Source organism: Oryctolagus cuniculus, chromosome 17, assembly GCF_051225735.1.
Source record: "Oryctolagus cuniculus isolate XC-2025 breed Fujian yellow rabbit chromosome 17, ASM5122573v1, whole genome shotgun sequence".
Lineage (NCBI taxonomy): Eukaryota > Metazoa > Chordata > Mammalia > Lagomorpha > Leporidae > Oryctolagus > Oryctolagus cuniculus.
In genome coordinates, this window is record NC_142883.1 from 3,827,410 (window position 1) to 3,846,158 (window position 18,749).

General features: G+C 60.4%; 1 protein-coding gene across 6 annotated transcripts in view; it reads right to left on the minus strand.

Moving 5' to 3' along the window:
• The window catches only part of SEC14L1 (SEC14 like lipid binding 1), a 61,589-nt gene that overhangs the window by 17,317 nt on the left and 25,523 nt on the right, over positions 1–18,749 (minus strand). For 5 of the 6 annotated variants that reach the window (XM_051827997.3, XM_089317725.1, XM_089317726.1 and 2 more), the window contains 5 exons: positions 8,889–9,038; positions 8,637–8,768; positions 5,865–5,993; positions 3,960–4,188; positions 2,476–2,585 (listed from right to left, as the gene is read on the minus strand). In XM_051827997.3, the coding sequence (XP_051683957.3) occupies positions 2,476–2,585; positions 3,960–4,188; positions 5,865–5,993; positions 8,637–8,768; positions 8,889–9,038 (750 nt within the window). The remainder of the gene's footprint in view (positions 1–2,475; positions 2,586–3,959; positions 4,189–5,864; positions 5,994–8,636; positions 8,769–8,888; positions 9,039–18,749) is intronic. The other variant, XM_070060245.2, reaches the window with a different exon arrangement.

The window sequence follows — 18,749 nt, forward strand, 5'->3', positions numbered from 1 at the left end:
ACAGACACAGCAGGGGGACAGACTCCCCAGAGACACAGCAGGGGGACAGACTCCCCACAGACAGCAGGGGGACAGACTCCCCACAGACACAGCAGGGGGACAGACTCCCCACACCAGACACAGCAGGGGGACAGACTCCCCACACCAGACACAGCAGGGGGACAGACTCCCCACGCCAGACACAGCAGGGGGACAGACTCCCCACACCAGACACAGCAGGGGGACAGACTCCCCACAGACACAGCAGGGGGACAGACTTCCCACAGACACAGCAGGGGGACAGACTCCCCACAGACACAGCAGGGGGACAGACTCCCCACGCCAGACACAGCAGGGGGACAGACTCCCCACAGACACAGCAGGGGGACAGACTCCCCACAGACACGGCAGGGGGACAGACTCCCCACAGACACGGCAGGGGGACAGACTCCCCACAGACACGGCAGGGGGACAGACTCCCCACAGACACAGCAGGGGGACAGACTCCCCACAGACACAGCAGGGGGACAGACTCCCCACGCCAGACACAGCAGGGGGACAGACTCCCCACAGACGCAGCAGGCACTGGCAGGGCGGGTTAAGCTGCCGCCTGGATCCCCACACCCCGTGTCTGAGTGCGGGCCACGTGCCGGCTGCTCTGCTTCCAGTGCAGCTTCCTGTGCTGACGCACCTGGGGGACAGGGGCGGATGGCCCGGGCACTGGGGGACAGGGGAGGATGGCCCGGGCACTGGGGGACAGGGGAGGATGGCCCGGGCACTGGGGGACAGGGGAGGATGGCCCGGGCACGGGGGGACAGGGGCGGATGGCCTGGGCACTGGGGCCCTGCCGGCCATGGTGGAGGCCCTCAGGGAACCCCCGGCTCCCGGCTCCTGCCTGGCCCAGCCCTGGATACTGAAGGCATCTGGGCACTGAAGCAGTGATGGAAGATCCCTCTGTCCCTCTGCCTTTCAAGTAAATAAATAAATCTTAAAAAAAACCAACAGATTACAAGATGGTGCTGGCTTCGGTGGTGGTGGCGTTGCTGACACACAAGAACCTTCTCTAGACGCCACTGCCAATCGGTGAGCTTCTTCCTCAGCAGAGAGCAAGGCACGGGAGTCCCCCAGTGCCACACCCTGGCTCGTGTGGGCGGTCCTCGGGGACGAAGAGTGAGTGGGAGGGAACCTGAGCTGGCTCCCAGCCCCGCGCCGGGCACACAACGCAAAGCCCACAGCCTCACCTTCACCAGGTGGGACCAGCTGTACGCAAGTGGTTCAGAAGGTGGCTTTTGGGGCCGGCGCCGCGGCTCACTAGGCTAATCCTCCACCTAGCGGCGCCGGCACACCGGGTTCTAGTCCCGGTCGGGGCGCCAGATTCTGTCCCGGTTGCCCCTCTTCCAGGCCAGCTCTCTGCTGTGGCCAGGGAGTGCAGTGGAGGATGGCCCAAGTGCTTGGGCCCTGCGCCCGCATGGGAGACCAGGAGAAGCACCTGGCTCCTGGCTTCGGATCAGCGCGGTGCGTCGGCTGCAGTGCGCTGGCCGCGGTGGCCATTGGAGGGTGAACCAACGGCAAAGGAAGACCTTTCTCTCTCTCTCTCTCTATCCACTCTGCTTATCAAAAAAAAAAAAAAAAAAAAAAAAAAAAAAAAAAAAAAAAGAGAAGGTGGCTTTTGGAACCTAACAGCCTGGGTTCAAATCCTGACGCCACCGCTCGCTAGCTGTAGGAGGTGGGCCTGCTTCCTCCCACTCGAGCAGAGGTGCTAGTAACAGACCTGCCCCACGGGGCTGCTGGGGGATGTAGAAAGGGCTGACGCGGTGGCCAGCACGCGGCCAGCACACGACAACGGCAGCCAGGAGCAGCAAACAGTCCTGAGTCGCCGTCTCTGGTGAGCGGCTTCCCTGAATTAAGCCCTGGGCACGGCGGTGAGACACAGACCCGCCTCGGCCTACCACCTAAGACGGCCGACCCGAGTCCTCACGAGGCCAAGATTCTGCCAAAATCCTTACGTCTCTAATTGTGAACTCTCAATTCCTTCCAAACGTTCTGAAAATTAAAATGCGTGAGCACTCAGAACACAAGTCTGCTTTGTAACTCGACATTTAACTGTTCTCAAGTCACACTGCTCTGCTGAAAGTCTAGGAGACAACAGCCGACCCCACACGGAGGGGCACCGCAACGTGCCGCCGCGGACTCCAACGCCCCCAGTCAGCGCCCTTCAGCCGGGCGCGGGGGGCGCTCCCACCCACGGCAGCCAGCGCGCTACCTGCTTTCACACCACGGCAGCCAGCGCCCCTTCACACCACGGCAGCCAGCGCCCCTTCACACCACGGCAGCCAGTCCCCCCTTCACACCACGGCAGCCAGCCCCCCCTTCACACCACGGCAGCCAGCGCCCCCTTCACACCACGGCAGCCAGCATGCCCCCTTTCACACCACGGCAGCCAGCGCCCCCTTCACACCACGGCAGCCAGCCCCCCTTCACAGCGGCGCCACTCACTTTGCCCTTGTGTGTTTCCTGGAGCCACTGGCGGAGCCGGATGAGGCAGCTCTCCTGGAGCGGGGTCAGGTCACCCAGGTACCTCTTGATGTAGTCTGCGTCCAGCTTGTCTGCAACACAGGGCATGTGGCAGGGCTCACGCAGGGACACCGGCACTGGGGCCTCCAGGTCCACCTCGGTGACGGCAGCGCGGGGGCCTGGGCCGAGCCTGCAGCGACGGCGGCGTCCGCGGGAGATGCAGGCTGGCAGCCACCTGCCCTGACGGGCACCCAGTGCGGATGCGGCAACGCGGCCCTGCGCCCAGTGCTGGGCAAGCACTGCATGTCCGTCAAAAATCGTAAAGCAGCGATTAAAAAATAAGTCAATAACGCAAGAGAACTCAGGAGCCGGCTACCGCAGAGACGCCGTGGTCTGTGAGGTCAAACTGCAGACCAAGCCGCAGGCTGGTGTCCTGGCTCCGGCCTTCCCTGGACCCTTCCGGGTACCTCTGCTTGAGAAACCTCAGGTCTCCAAACAAGAAAGTGCATCTAAATCAAGTCTGAATAAAGAGGGGCCGGCGCTGTGGCATAGCGGGTAAAGCTGCCGCCTGCAACGTCGGCATCCCATATGGACGCCGGTTCGAATCCCGGCTGCTCCACTTCCGATCCAGCTCTCTGCTATGGCCTGGGAAAGGAGTAGAAGATGGCCCAAGTCCTTGGGCCCCTGCACCCACATGGGAGACCTGGAAGAAGCTCCTGGCTCCAGATCGACACAGCGCCGGCCATTGTGGTCATTTGGGGAGTGAACCAGCAGACAGAAGACCTCTCTCTCTCTGCCTCTGCCACTCTCTAACTCTGCCTTTCAAATAAATTAATTAATCTTAGAAAAAAAAAAGAAGAAGAAGATGACCCAAGAGCTTGGGTCCCTGCCACCCATGTGGGAGACCAGGATGGTGTTCCTGGCTCCTGGCTTCAGCTCAGCCCAGCCCCAGATGTTGCAGCCATTTGGGAAGTGAACCAGTGGATGGAAGGTCTCTCTCTGTCTCTTTTTTTCAAATAAATTGTTTTTAATTTTCCAGTGGGGGGCTTTCCTTGTGTTTCCAGCGTTTCAGACTCTACCATGGGCATTACCTCTGCGGGCGTGTCACTCAAGGCCTCGGCGCCTCCTTACCCTGTGACCGGGGGTCCTAAGCCCTTCCTAAGCACAGGGAACCGGCACTAGGAGGAGGGGCTCGGAGGAGGCTGCCGGGGCCACAGGGCGGGGACAGTGCTCTCGGGGCCTCTACTGAGGCAGAGGAAACGCCTCTGGTCTCCACAAGAGCGGTGGCTGCGACCTTCCCAGTGAAATCGAAGACGGACACAAGACCGTGCTTACATAAGGCAGAGGACGGCGCCAAAACCAAGAGCGGATTTCCCTTCCCGAGATGGCCGACGGCAGGCAGGTGGCGTGCGGCAGGGCCCACAGCGCCCAGCCCTGCTCTAGGAAGGCAGCAGCCTAAGACTCACCGTCCGGGGTCCCCGCGGCGGGCTCCGGCACGCCGCCCGGGGTGCTGCAGGCCTCGCTGCACAGCCCCTCCCGGAGGGCGGCGTCTGGGGTGGCAGCCGCGGCCGCTGCCTGCTTCCCGCTCGCCGTGGTCTCCGTGCAGGGCGCGAGGGAAGGCGGGGTCCAGCGGGGCACGAAGGTGATGCCTTCCTCCTCCAGCTGCCGCAGGTAGTACTCAATGATCTCCTTGCCCTTGAAGGAACACAGCCCGCGTCCGGTCACTCATCCCACCACACGGCAGTGCCACATTCATCCCCACCACACGGCAGTGCCACGACTCATCCCCACCGCACGGCAGTGCCACGACTCATCCCCACCACACGGCAGTGCCACATTCATCCCCACCACACGGCAGTGCCACATTCATCCCCACCACATGGCAGTGCCACATTCATCCCCACCACACGGCAGTGCCACGACTCATCCCCACCACACGGCAGTGCCACGACTCATCCCCACCACACGGCAGTGCCACATTCATCCCCACCGCACGGCAGTGCCACATTCATCCCCACCACACGGCAGTGCCACGACTCATCCCCACCGCACGGCAGTGCCACATTCATCCCCACCACACGGCAGTGCCACGACTCATCCCCACCGCACGGCAGTGCCACATTCATCCCCACCACACGGCAGTGCCACATTCATCCCCACCGCACGGCAGTGCCACGACTCATCCCCACCACACGGCAGTGCCACATTCATCCCCACCACACGGCAGTGCCACATTCATCCCCACCACACGGCAGTGCCACATTCATCCCCACCACACGGCAGTGCCACGACTCATCCCCACCACACGGCAGTGCCACATTCATCCCCACCACACGGCAGTGCCACATTCATCCCCACCACACGGCAGTGCCACATTCATCCCCACCACACGGCAGTGCCACGACTCATCCCCACCACACGGCAGTGCCACGACTCATCCCCACCACACGGCAGTGCCACATTCATCCCCACCACACGGCAGTGCCACGACTCATCCCCACCACACGGCAGTGCCACGACTCATCCCCACCACACGGCAGTGCCACGACTCATCCCCACCACACGGCAGTGCCACATTCATTCCCACCACACGGCAGTGCCACAGGAGACGTGATTCACCCTCACGAGTTGGCAAATGCTACTGAAAACCACTGTACAGACCAAGGGGGAAAGACAAAGGACTCTGTTTTTCACTTTTTCCTAATTTTTCTTCTTCCTCCTCTCTGAAGGGTTACTCAACATTCTCAACACACGCCTATGCCAACCCGGCCGCCTGACTGCCAGCAGCCTTCAGACAGTGCCCACAACCCCGCTGGTGTAGTTCAACGACAGGCAGCAGGAAGTGAGAAGGTCTCGCAGGGAAGACGAACCCGACAATCCAGGGCGGGGGTGCCCAGGAGCCCATGGGTGAGTCTCACCACGTGGCAGAGGCGAGCCTGGGGGTGCTGTGAGCCCCAGGCCGCTGCCCGCCCCAGCGTCCACCCTTCCCGGCAGAGAACGCAATGGCCAGGAGCATCCTGTACCCCCTCACCTCTGTCAGCACCACCCCCATCTGAACCCTGACCTCTGAGGATAAGGCAGGGGCCAGGCCTCAAAGAGTTTCCTCTTCAAGAAGGGGCCTGCAATCCCTAACCCATCCCCCACCTCCCCAACCCTAATCCCTAACCCATCCCCCACCTCCCCAACCCTCCCTCCCTAAGCCATCCCCCACCTCCCCAACCCTCCCTCCCTAACCCATCCCCCACCTCCCCAACCCTCCCTCCCTAACCCATCCCCCATCTCCAACCCTCCTCCCTAACCCACCCCCCACCTCCCCAGCCCATCCCCCACCTCCCGCCCACACCTTCCACAGAGCCCCAATAGCAACTCACTTTTTTAATGTTGCTGGTATACTGTTTCATGGCAATTTTTTCGACAGTACTTTCAAACCCAAAGAAAGACTTGATATCTAAACTCGCAGACTGTTCAAAGCAAGTCCAGTCTTCATTTTCAGGGTGAACCTGCGGGCGGAGAGAAAGCACACTCACTGACCGGGCCGCACTGAGACGTGTCCGTGTGCTCCTCAGACACGCGTGACGAGAAACACGCGCTTCCCCAACCAGCTGACTGAACGCACACAGCGGCTGGAAACCACAGTGGCTCGAAGTCATGAAAAGGTCAAATAACAACTTTTCCAGGATATCAAAAATGGGTAGGAAAGGAGAGCTCCACTTCTCCTGCTCCGTCCCCCACTCGGCACCCTCGGAGCATCCCCTGCCTCGTCTGTGCTGCCCACGGTCCAGCAGGGGACAAGGACGACTGGCGCAGATCTAACAGGCAGAGAACCACACAGCCATTGGAAAGAGAACTAGGGGCAGGGCTTAAAGGATCAGAGGTCGGCGTCAGCACTGTGGTGCAGCCGGTTAAGACCCCGCCTGCAGTGCTGGCATTCCATATGGGAGCCAGTTTGAGTCCTGGCTGCGCCACTTCTGATCCAGCTCCCTGCTGGTGCACCTGGGAACGCAGCAGAAGATGGCCAAGTGCTTGGGCCCTGCACCCACATGCCAGACCCAGATAAGTTCCTAGCTCCTAGCTTCAGCCGGGCCCAGCCCACGGTGTTGCAGCTATCTGGGGAGTGAACCAACAGCTGGAAGAACTGTCTCTCCCTCTGACTTTCAAATCAATCAATAAATAAATCTTTATTAAAGAAAAAGGAAGATCGGGGTCCGGCTGCAGAATTACTCAGGGTCAGGGCAGCTTTGAGCAGCAGAGGCTGGAGGGGGAGGGAGGGGGCAGGAGACGGGGCACAGCAAGGCTGGAAGAGCCAGCACTTGCAGCAGAAGCCGCAGGAAGCAGCCTCACGCCAGGCAGGAGCCACGAAGGAGGGACGGCAGAGTGCTCAGGAGAGACAGGGCCTCGTGCGCCACGCAGGGGCTCGGGGCTCGACTGGGGGGCGTAGAGGCTGCCAGGCTTTGAGCTGAGAAGTGACACGAGCTGATCTGCTGCAAAGCCTCAGGAGGGGCCACTCGGGCCCCGGCGTGGAGGAGGCGTCGTGAGAGGGTGAACCTCACCAGGGACCACTCGGGCCCCGGCGTGGAGGAGGCATCGTGGGAGGGTGAACCTCACCAGGGACCACTCGGGCCCCGGCGTGGAGGAGGCGTCATGGGAGGGTGAACCTCACCAGGGACCACTCGGGCCCCGGCGTGGAGGAGGCGTCGTGGGAGGGTGAATCTCACCAGGGACCACTCGGGCCCCAGCGTGGAGGAGGCGTCGTGGGAGGGTGAACCCCACCAGGGGCCACTCGGGCCCCGGCGTGGAGGAGGCATCGTGGGAGGGTGAACCTCACCAGGGACCACTCGGGCCCCGGCGTGGAGGAGGCGTCATGGGAGGGTGAACCTCACCAGGGACCACTCGGGCCCTGGCGTGGAGGAGGCGTCGTGGGAGGGTGAACCTCACCAGGGACCACTCGGGCCCCGGCGTGGAGGAGGCATCGTGGGAGGGTGAATCTCACCAGGGACCACTCGGGCCCCGGCGTGGAGGAGGCGTCGTGGGAGGGTGACCCTCACCAGGGACCACTCGGGCCCCGGCGTGGAGGAGGCGTCGTGGGAGGGTGAACCTCACCAGGGGCCACTCGGGCCCCGGCGTGGAGGAGGCGTCGTGGGAGGGTGAACCTCACTAGGGACCACTTGGGCCTCGGCGTGGAGGAGGCGTCGTGGGAGGGTGACCCTCACCAGGGACCACTCGGGCCCCGGCGTGGAAGAGGCGTCGTGGGAGGGTGAACCTCACTAGGGACCACTCGGGCCCCAGCATGGAGGAGGCATCGTGGGAGGGTGACCCTCACTAGGGACCACTCGGGCCCCGGCGTGGAGGAGGTGTCGTGGGAGGGTAAAGGCTCACTAGGGACCACTCGGGCCCCGGTGTGGAGAAGGCGTCGTGGGAGGGTGACCCTCACTAAGGACCAGTCTTGCTGGGCTCGGCGTGGAGGAGGCGTCGTGGGAGGGTGACCCTCACTAGGGACCACTCGGGCCCTGGCGTGGAGGAGGCGTCGTGGGAGGGTAAAGGCTCACTAGGGACCAGTCTTGCTGGGCTCGGCGTGGAGGAGGCATCGTGGGAGGGTGACCCTCACTAGGGACCACTCGGGCCCCGGCATGGTGGAGGCATCGTGGGAGGGTGAACCTCACCAGGGACCACTCGGGCCTCGGGCCCTGGCGTGGAGGAGGCATCGTGGGAGGGTGACCCTCACTAGGGACCACTCGGGCCCCGGCATGGTGGAGGCATCGTGGGAGGGTGACCCTTACTAGGGACCAGTCTTGCCGGGCTCGGCGTGGAGGAGGCGTCGTGGGAGGGTAAAGGCTCACTAGGGACCAGTCTTGCTGGGCTCGGCGTGGAGGAGGCGCCATGGGAGGGTAAAGGCGAGCTGGGGGAGGTTATGTGAAGGATCAGCCAAGAGCTGTTCTGGGAAACAGTGTGCAAACAGTGAAGTGGGAAGACGAGAGAGACGCACTCGGCGCTCGGTCCTTCTGAAATGCCACGGGGGGACAGGAAAGCAGTGGCACGGCGAGGGTGTTTAGAAACAGCCCCCACGTCACCCACTCTGCAGTGCCACGGGCCAGAGCCAGGCAGAAGGCCCGCGCGCCGCCCTGCAGGCGGCCCCGGGGACTCACGGTGTAGCAGCAGTGTTCGTTAATGATGACGCGATTCGAGAACGTTTCGTTGTGGGCCTCAATGTGCAAAGTGCGTTCCCGAGCGTTCAGTGAGTTTTTCTGGACAAAATAAACATAATCAACTCCTGCAATCTTCAAAACAGAAACAGAGAATGAGGTTTATTAAGGACACCAGTCGGCACATGAGCCGGCAGCAGCAGCGCGCGCGGTCCTCGGGCGGGCGGGCGCCACCTCCCGCACACCCCGCAGTACCTTCTTCAACAGCCTGGGGGCGTCGATGTCCAGCTTGCAGCGTCTCTCAATGACATGAATGGCTCCGTCTTCGCTCTTAAATTCATTCACAGTGTCGCTGTCCACGAACATTGGGATCAAGGGACAGGTAGGGAACCTCCTCTCATAGGCCTGTGGGTAGAAACGCAAAACAAACGGGAGAGGGTGAGCCAAGACTCAGCCCGACAGCCTGTGGGTGACGTCCTCCCTGAAACAGTGTCCTAAACACAGGGCGACACGCACCGCCCGCCGTCTCCATGGCTGCAGCTCCCACGAGAAAGCAGAGGGCTGGGGCCGGCGCCTGGCCGAGGAGTCAAGACGCCGCACCCTGTGTCCTGCACCTGCCCTGATGCCCAGTTCCGGCCACCTCTACCGCCGACCCTGGGAGGCAGCAGGTGACGGCTCAGAGCAGCTGGGTCCCTGTCACTCACAGTGGAGACCTGGACTAAGTCACAGCTCCCGGCTACAGACTGGCCCAGCCCTAGCTGTTACAGGTATTTGGGGAGTGAACCGGAGGATGATGGCTCTCTCTGCTCGTCTGTATGTCTCTCAAACAAACAAAATTTAAAAAGAAAAGAACGAGGGATTTGATGTTCACAGACTCGGAGACTCAACCCAGGAAAGATGTCAGTTCTTCCCCATGGATATACAAGTTTAACAGAATCTCAACCAAAGCTTCAGCAAATGCTTGGCCTTTTTTTTTTTTTTTTTGTAGCTCTGGATAAGATTACTTTAAAATGCATATGGAAAGGCAAAGGGACTAGAATAGCCAAACGATTCTGAGAAGGAACAAGCTGGGGGGACTCGTTCAGCCTGGCATTAGGGCTTTCTGTCCAGCTACCGCAATCAAGACTGCACGGCACTGGACAGACACAGTCAAGGGACAGAACCAAGGAGTACACCCAAACAAATAGGTTCAACCGGTTTGTTTTAAAATTTATTTATTTATTTGAAAGAGTTACAGAGCCAGAGAGAGAGAGATTGATCTTCCATCCACTGGCTTACTCTCCAAAGGGCCGCACGGCTGGAGTTGGGCCAATCCGAAGCAAGGAGCCTGGAGCTTCCTCCAGGTCCCCTACACAGGTGCAGGGGCCCAGGGACTTGGGCCATCCCCTGCTGCCTTCCCAGGCCACAGCAGAGAGCTGGAAGTGGAGCAGCTGGGATCAACACAGCTCCAGCCGTTGCAGCCATCTGGGGAGTGAACCAGCAGATGGAAGACTTCTCTCTCTCTCTTGCTCTTTCTTTCTGTGCCTCTGTGTAACTCTGCCTTTCAAATAAAGAAATACATCTTTTTTTTTTTTTTTTTTACAGGCAGAGTGGACAGTGAGAGAGAGAGAGAGACAGGTCTTCCTTTGCCGTTGGTTCACCCTCCAATGGTCACTGCGGCCGGCGCGCTGCGCTGATCCGATGGCAGGAGCCAGGTGCTTCTCCTGGTCTCCCATGGGGTGCAGGGCCCAAGCACCTGGGCCATCCTCCACTGCACTCCCGGGCCACAGCAGAGAGCTGGCCTGGAAGAGGGGCAACCGGGACAGAATCCGGCACCCCGACCGGGACTAGAACCCGGTGTGCCGGCGCCGCAAGGCGGAGGATTAGCCTAGTGAGCCGTGGCGCCAGCTAGAAATACATCTTTAAAAAAAATGAATTGATCTAAATCAAGATGAAGCACACATTTACATAAAAAATTAGAATAGGAAAAATAAAAGATTTCAGGAGCTAGGCCTAGGGCGAGCTCTCAGAGATGAGACCAAAATTACGACTCATACAAGGAGAAACAGGTGGGACAGCGGGCGTCAGACGCGTGTAGGATGGCGGGCGCCACTGACATGTGTGGGACAATGGGCACCACTGACGCGTGTGGGACGGCGGGCGCCACTGACACGTGTGGGACGGCGGGCGCCACTGACGCGTGTGGGACGGCGGGCGCCACTGACGCGTGTGGGACGGCGGGCGCCACTGATGCGTGTGGGACGGCGGGCGTCACTGACGCGTGTGGGACAGAGGGTGTCACTGACGCGTGTGGGACAGCGGGCGCCACTGACACGTGTGGGACGGCGGGCGTCACTGACGCGTGTGCCGACGAGCGGACAGCAACTCCAGGACAGAGAAGCCGGCAGGGCGGAAGGGAGGGACATCGTGGGAGGGAGGCCTGCGACTCTCCCAGCACGTCCTTCTGCGCGCTGGGCACTGCGGGCCGACGGCCCTGCCAGCCTCCTCTCAGGGAGTGGACGTGCAGGGAGCACCGTGTGCGGACAGTCTGGAAGGGGCAAGCCCCACCTGGGGGACCCGTTACGTCTGCCTTTTAGACGCTGTTACTCGGGAGATGAAAACACTCCCTACACATAACCAGCCGCCCTCCCCAGGGCCTGTTCTGAACCGCGTGACTGCTAGGCTCACCGGTCCACGCCCGTCACCACCAACAGCACCGCGAAGCTTCCCGACCCTGCTCAGGTCACACCACAGCTAAGCTCACTCGAGGCACACTGGGGCGGGTGCGGGGGGCAGCAGCCGAGTCGCCCCCTTGGGACACCCGCGTGCCACCCTGGAGTGCTCAGCCCCAGTCCGGGCTACTCTGCTTGTCTCATCCAGCTCCCTGCCGCGCACCTGGGAGGCAGCAAATCATGGCCCACGTAACTAGGTTCCCGGCACCCACCGGAGACCCAGGAGGAGTTCTTGCTCCTGGCTTCGGCCTGGCCCAGGCCTGGCTGTGCGGCCCTTAGGGGAGTGAAGCAGCAGATGAAGCTATTTCTCGCTCTGTCACTCAGCCTTTCAAATAAATAAATCTTTTTTGAAAGAAGCACTGAACCCATGAACAATTCCAGAAAAAAAAAAGGCAAAAACCGCTACCACTCATTCCATACTGACACTGAAGGCCAAACGACCTGTAAGCTGCACTACATCAGAAACACAAGAACCAAGGAGTACACCCTGGTGGACCACGGGCTGAGCCGACAAGAGAGGACCGAAGCCAGACCCCCTACTCGAACACCCGAAGGGGACCGCTCTCCAAGTGCCCACAGCGTCACAGCAGAGTGGCAGAGCCACACTCACCACACAGCCCTGCCTGGCGTCCAAGCCACACTAAAAACCTGCCACGCCCCACGACATCGCCCGTCCACGTGCACTCCCAGGGGCAGACGTTCACACTCGGGCACTGGCGGTGCCCGAGCCAGGAGTGGCTGCCCAGGCACCGGGCCTCGTCTCCAAAGCCGGGGCACATCCTCCACGCTCTCTCCCAGCTCCTGTCACTCTGCCACCACACGTGCCACTCGGCTACGGGACAGAGAGCAGCTCCCACTTCTCTTTATCCCCACAAGAATCAGACCCAAGAGCCTAAAGGAGTCACTGTTCAATGAGCATGTTAAAATTATGAAATAAAAGCTCAGGAGATGGGCTACCCCTGGCTTGCTGAGGTCAGTGGATTCTGCAGACTGGGTAGCACTCCAGGCTCCTGGAGGATCATGGGAAAGTCAACTGCAGGAAGAGGACAGCAGGGCTGGGGTCTGCAGAAAGCAAGTCTGGCACCCGGATTGTGGTTCACTCCCTGCTGAAAGGACCCAGAGCTTCCCCGGAGAAATGGCCAAAGCCAGGCAGGGTCCAGGTGAGCCTGCGACATCCTCACCACAGAGCGTGCTCAGCGGCGATGGGACCACGCCCACAGGGCCCAGCAACCAGCACAGGGCTCCACTGGAGACGGGGCCACGCCCACAGGACCCAGGAACCCCCTCAGGGGCTCCACTGGAGACAGGGCCACGCCCACAGGACCCAGCAACCAGCCTGCAGGGCTCCACTGGAGACGGGGCCACACCCACAGGGCCCAGGAACCAGCCTGCAGAGCTCCACTGGAGACGGGGCCACGCCCACAGGATCCAGGAACCCCCTCAGGGGCTCCACTGGAGACGGGGCCACGCCCACAGGACCCAGGAACCCCCTCAGGGGCTCCACTGGAGACGGGGCCACGCCCACAGGATCCAGGAACCCCCTCAGGGGCTCCACTGGAGACGGGGCCACGCCCACAGGACCCAGGAACCCCCTCAGGGGCTCCACTGGAGACGGGGCCACGCCCACAGGACCCAGGAACCACCCTGCAGAGCTCCACTGGAGACGGAGCCACGCCCACAGGACCCAGGAACCACCCTGCAGGGCCCCACTGGAGACCGGGCCACGCCCACAGGACCCAGGAACCACCCTGCAGGGCTCCACTGGAGACGGGGTCACGTCCACGGGACCCAGGAACCCCCTCAGGGGCTCCACTGGAGACGGGGCCACGCCCACAGGACACAGGAACCCCCTCAGGGGCTCCACTGGAGATGGGGCCACGCCCTCAGGACACAGGAACCCCCTCAGGGCTCCACTGGAGATGGGGCCACGCCCACAGGACACAGGAACCCCCTCAGGGGCTCCACTGGAGATGGGGCCACGCCCACAGGACCCAGGAACCACCCTGCAGAGCTCCACTGGAGACGGAGCCATGCCCACAGGACACAGGAACCCCCTCAGGGGCTCCACTGGAGACAGGACCATGCCCACAGGACACAGGAACCCCCTCAGGGGCTCCACTGGAGACGGGGCCACGCCCACAGGACACAGGAACCCCCTCAGGGGCTCCACCAGCAGTTCTGGGGTAATCTGAACAGCAGAAGAATAAAGATGGCAAAGAATGAAAAGCTGCACAGTGATACAAGAAAAATGAGCAGAGGAAGAAAATTTACTTTAAAAAAGAGTCATTTGGGGCCGGCGCTGTAACATAGTAGATAAAGCCGCCGCCTGCAGTGCCGGCACCCCATGTGGGTGCTGGTTCAAGTCCCGACTGCTCCTCTTCTGATCCGGCTCTCTGCTATGGCCTGGGAGAGCAGTGAAAGATGGCCCAAGTGCTTGGGCCCCTGCACCCTTGTAGGAGACCCGGCGGAGGCTCCTGGGTCCTGGCTTCGGATCGGCACAGCTCTGGCCGTTGCGGCCAACTGGGGAGTGAACCGTGGATGGAAGACGCCCCCTATCTGCCTCTTCTTGTCTAAGTAACTCAAATAAATAAATAAATCTTATTAAAAAAAAAAAGTCATTCAATAAATACCGAAGGAATGACAGGCTCAGGAAGTCACTGCTTTGCAACTCGCCGTGTGCAATGACCGATTCAGCTGGGGTCATGGGTGGAGACTATTCAACAGGTCAGCAGAGCCAGGCCACAGAAGGTCACCAGTGAGTGCATGCAGGGCCAGAGACAGGGCAGCCAGACCACCGGGAGCGAGGCCACGGAGTGGGCACCCTACCCTGCCACCGGCATCTTCCGTGGCTCACCGTGAGATCACAGTGAAACCCAACTGAGAACAGTCTACAAACAAGGCCTGGGCTTTGAACAGCTTGAGATGAGCCCACCAATCAGGCACCTGCACAGAAGAGCACCTCGAGACAGAAGGGCACACTGGACACACGGCAGCTCCAGCCTTGCTCTGGGGTGACCAGCTGCACACAGCTGCGAGGACGCGTGCAGGACGTGTGGGGGAGCAGGGCCACGCCCTACCTTGGCCGGCTGGGCCCCCAGGTGTGAGCACCGAGTCAGGAGGGCGGCCATTCCTAGGCGTGTGCTCCAGCGCTCCAGGGCAGAGTCCTGATTCATACAACTCAGAAAACAACAGAAAGTGTGCATGTGTCCACGTGTGTCAGAGACAAAGTGTGCATGTGTCCACGTGTGTCAGAGACAAAGTGTGCCTGTTTGTGAGACAAAGTGTGCACATGCCCATGTGTATCAAAGACAAAGTGTGCGGCCGGCGCCGCGGCTCAATAGGCTAATCTTCCACCTTGTGGCGCCGGCACACCGGTTCTAGTCCCGGTTGCCCCTCTTCCAGGCCAGCTCTCTGCTGTGGCCCGGGAGTGCAGTGGAGGATGGCCCAAGTGCTTGGGCCCTGCACCCCATGGGAGACCGGGAGAAGCACCTGGCTCCTGCCATCAGATCAGCGCCGTGCGCCGGCCGCAGCGCGCCAGCCGCGGTGGCCATTGGAGGGTGAATCAACGGCAAAAAGGAAGACCTTTCTCTCTGTCTCTCTCTCTCACTGTCTAAATCTGCCTGTCAAAAAAAAAAAAAAAAGACAAAGTGTGCACATGCCCATGTGTGTGCATCAGAGAGACAAAGTGTGTTGCTGATACAGGTGAACGTACACAGGTGCTGGCTGTCCTCTTTTACCTACGGTTTTCCTTCTAAAGATTTACTTTACTTATTTGAGTGACAGTTACAGAGAGGTAGAGACAGAGAGAGAAGTCTTCCATCCACTGGTTCACTCCCCCAAATGGCTGCAATAGCTGGAGCTGAGCCGAATCGAAGCCAGGAGCCAGGAGCTTCTTCTGGGTCTCCCACGTGGGTGCAGGGGCCCAAGAACTTGGGCATCTTCCACTGCTTTCCCAGGCCACAGCAGAGAGCTGGATCAGAAGTGGAGCATTGAACTGGTGCCCCTATGGGATGCCGGAGCAGCAGGCCATGGCTTGAACCCACCATGCCACAGTGCAAGCCCCCACCTACTTTTTTTTTTTTTTTTTTTTTTTTTTTTTTTTTTTTGGACAGGCAGAGTTAGACAGTGAGAGAGACAGAGAGAAAGGTCTTCCTTCCATTGGTTCACCCTCCAAATGGCCGCTACAGCCGGTGCGCTGTGCTGATCCGAAGGCGGGAGCCAGGTGCTTCTCCCGGTCTCCCATGGGGTGCAGGGCCCAAGCACTTGGGCCATCCTCCACTGCACTCCCGGGCCACAGCAGAGAGCTGGCCTGAAAGAGGAGCAACCGGGACAGAATCCGGCGCCCCAACCGGGACTAGAACCCGGTGTGCCGGCGCCGCTAGGTAGAGGATTAGCCTAGTGAGCCGTGGTGCCGGCCTCCACCTACATTTTTTTAAAATGGAATTTCTCCAAACACAAAATTGGGTAAAAACATAGAGAAAATGGCAGCTTTAGTGGGGCAAAAGTCCACATGTAAAATAAGAAGTGCTTCCACTGCACCAAGCCAGAGCCTACCGTGGTTGGTACAAGTAAGAAACTAAGCCACAGCTTTTACAGTCTTTTGCATTTCACTGCCACGTTTGATAAAGCAAACTTTATACAAAGTATAGGTCGAGCCCAAGTGCTGGCCCAAGGTGGGGGCGGGCCAGGCTCCCCAGGCGCCTGCAGGGGGCACCCAAGAGCACCCAGTGTGCACCAGGAGCCAGCGGCCGGGTTTTGAGACAGGCCTGCGGCTCTGGCCCCTGCCGCAGAGCTCGGCTCTGGCCCAAAGCCCTGTCAGGTCTGCACGCCCCGGGCGTGTACCTCCCCCACATCCCAATCCTGGCCAACACTCGCCAAACACAGGAACCAAGACGGGCTGAACAAAGCCAACTCTCCAGAAGTCATTTCTTAGAGAGAGAGAGACAGTCTTGGACATCTCCTTTTTAAAGGAGAAAAATCACTCTTGAAGAGAAAGAACAACTGTACCCTTTGCTCTCTCCTTTGTTTGACACAGCAATTGTTCCAACAATGGGAACTACACCAGGGCCCCATCCACGTGCTGAAGAGAGCCGCCCGCTCCAGCCTCCTACCCCACGGCTCCTCTCTCAAGCCTTCCTGCTCCCACGGCTCCCCTTCGGAAGGGATTCTGAGCCGCAGCACTTCCCGTTCCTAACCCCTGGCATGCGACTGCAGTATGCTACGGCCAGCGCTGCGCCCAGAAGGGGACTTTGGCACAGGCGTCGGCTGCAGGAGCAGCGCGCGGGGCCCCGTCCACTGCCCAGAAACGGTCCTTGCAGGAGCCGCTTCACACTGCGCCTGCGCACGGCCTCCGAGCCCGCAGACCACGCCGGCTGCTCCCAGACGCAACCCCCAGGCATGTACAGATCGGACTTGATTCTGCAAACGAAGGAACTAAGAGATTTAAGTCTTGTGTGCTGCCGGTGACGAAGAAACAAACACTCGGCGTCAACCTGACCAAAGTCCCTCAGAGTTCAGTTCTCCAATTCACTATCACTGAGCAGCAGATAAGGGGGCCAGCACTGTGCTCGGCAGGTCAGCCTGCAACTCCGGCACCAGCATCAGAACGCTGAGTCCCGGCGGCTCTGCCCCTGATCCAGGCCCTGCTCCTGCGCCTGGGAGAGCGGCGGAGGGTGGCCCAAGTACCCGCACCCTGCCGACCACACGGGAGATTCAGTCGGAGTTCCTGGCTTCAGCCTGGCCCAGCCCAGCTAACGTAGCCGCTGGGGAGTGAGCTAGCAAATGAAGCTCTCTCTCTCTGTGTGTGTGTGTGTGTGTGTGTGAGTGTGTGTGTGTGTGACAGTGCCTTTTGATAAATAAATCTTAAAACATACACTATACACTATACACACCTCATCCCCATACATAATATATAGGGGCAGGGAGGCACCTCCCACGTGCAGGCCCCACACCAAGGAATCCAGAGAACGCAGAAGTGGGAGACCCAGGAACTCGGCTCAGTTAGGGACACAGACGTAGTCTCTAACTACACAGAGAAAGGAAGGGCAGGAGGAGGTGACCAACAGCAGAGAAGCCCCCGCGAGGACCCCCTGGGACAGAAACCACGTGGGCCTGGAAGGCCGGGGGCTTCAGGGAGGCGGCCCCTGCAGAGGGCCCTGGAGGGCAGCACCTGCTGGGTGCCATTTATATCACCGTGTTCCTATTAATAAATCCCCAATATTACTAAGCCCGTGTGGTTCTTGCCCAATATCCAGAGAATTCTGAATACTGACACAAATGAACGAGGCAGCGTGATGAGTTTTTAGGCTTTTATTCAGTGAGAAGTGCACAGGAGAGTGAGGGCCCTGTCCAAGGGAGGGAAGTCTGGATTCACACCGAGCACCAGGAGCCAGCCACGGCCAGGAAGCGTGGAGTGGGTGGCCCGAGGGCACGGGGCAGCAAGGGACCCAGGGCAAAAGGGAAACAGGCCAGACAAGGGCCGCCCGCCGTGACCCAGGCCTTTATCCCACTCCCAAAGGGAGCGCTGACCAACCTCAACGGCCGGGCACAGCGTGAGGTCGCACAGGAGCGAGGGAAGGGCTGGGCTGCCAGCTCACAAACCTAATGCCTGCCTGCAACACGCAGGAACACCTGCCACAGGAATTCCGAGAAAAACTTCTTAAAAGAAGAAAGGGAATCGTAAGAAAGAAAAACAAAACCAAAGCAACAAAAAACCCAGAAAAGCCAAAGAGAGCAAAGCACAGCCGAACTCGAGGGAGGGCGCCAGGACGCCAGCTCTCCCGGAAGCTGGACCGGAGCTCAGACCAGGAGCTCGGTCCGTGCGTGGCTTCGTGCGTGGCTTCGTGCGTGGCTCCGTGCGTGGCTTCGAGCGCGCTCTGCTGCTGGGAGGCCTGGGCGGGCTCCCTCTCCCACCGCTGCGCAGGGGAACGCACACTGCTCACACCCACACACACGCGCCCTTTCAAAGAAACGGGATGGCCCGGCCCGCTGCGGCCCCCAGCACTCACTCAAATCCTACTGAGCGCCCCATCGGAGTGGCCACTTCAACCAGGCTGGCACACGGCCCGCACGGCCACAGGTGAGCGCCGCTCCCGGCCGAGGTCCCCTCCTCAGCACCGGTCTTCAGGGAGACAAACACGCATCACCAAGCAGACCGGAGACAGAAACAGAAACACACGGACTGCACACACGGACTCTGTGGGAACCCGCTCCCCCGAGCCCCCTCCCCGAGGTCGAACACGACGCGGTTCAACTGCAACCTTCACCTCAGAAAACCGCGAATCCCGTGACCCGAAACGCACTTCTTCCAGCAATGTTTCACCTGGACAAGCCGTGCATTCAACCAACGTGCCACAGTGCAAACAAAGGCCAGGCACCGCCACAGCTGCCGAAGTGCCCGGGAAAG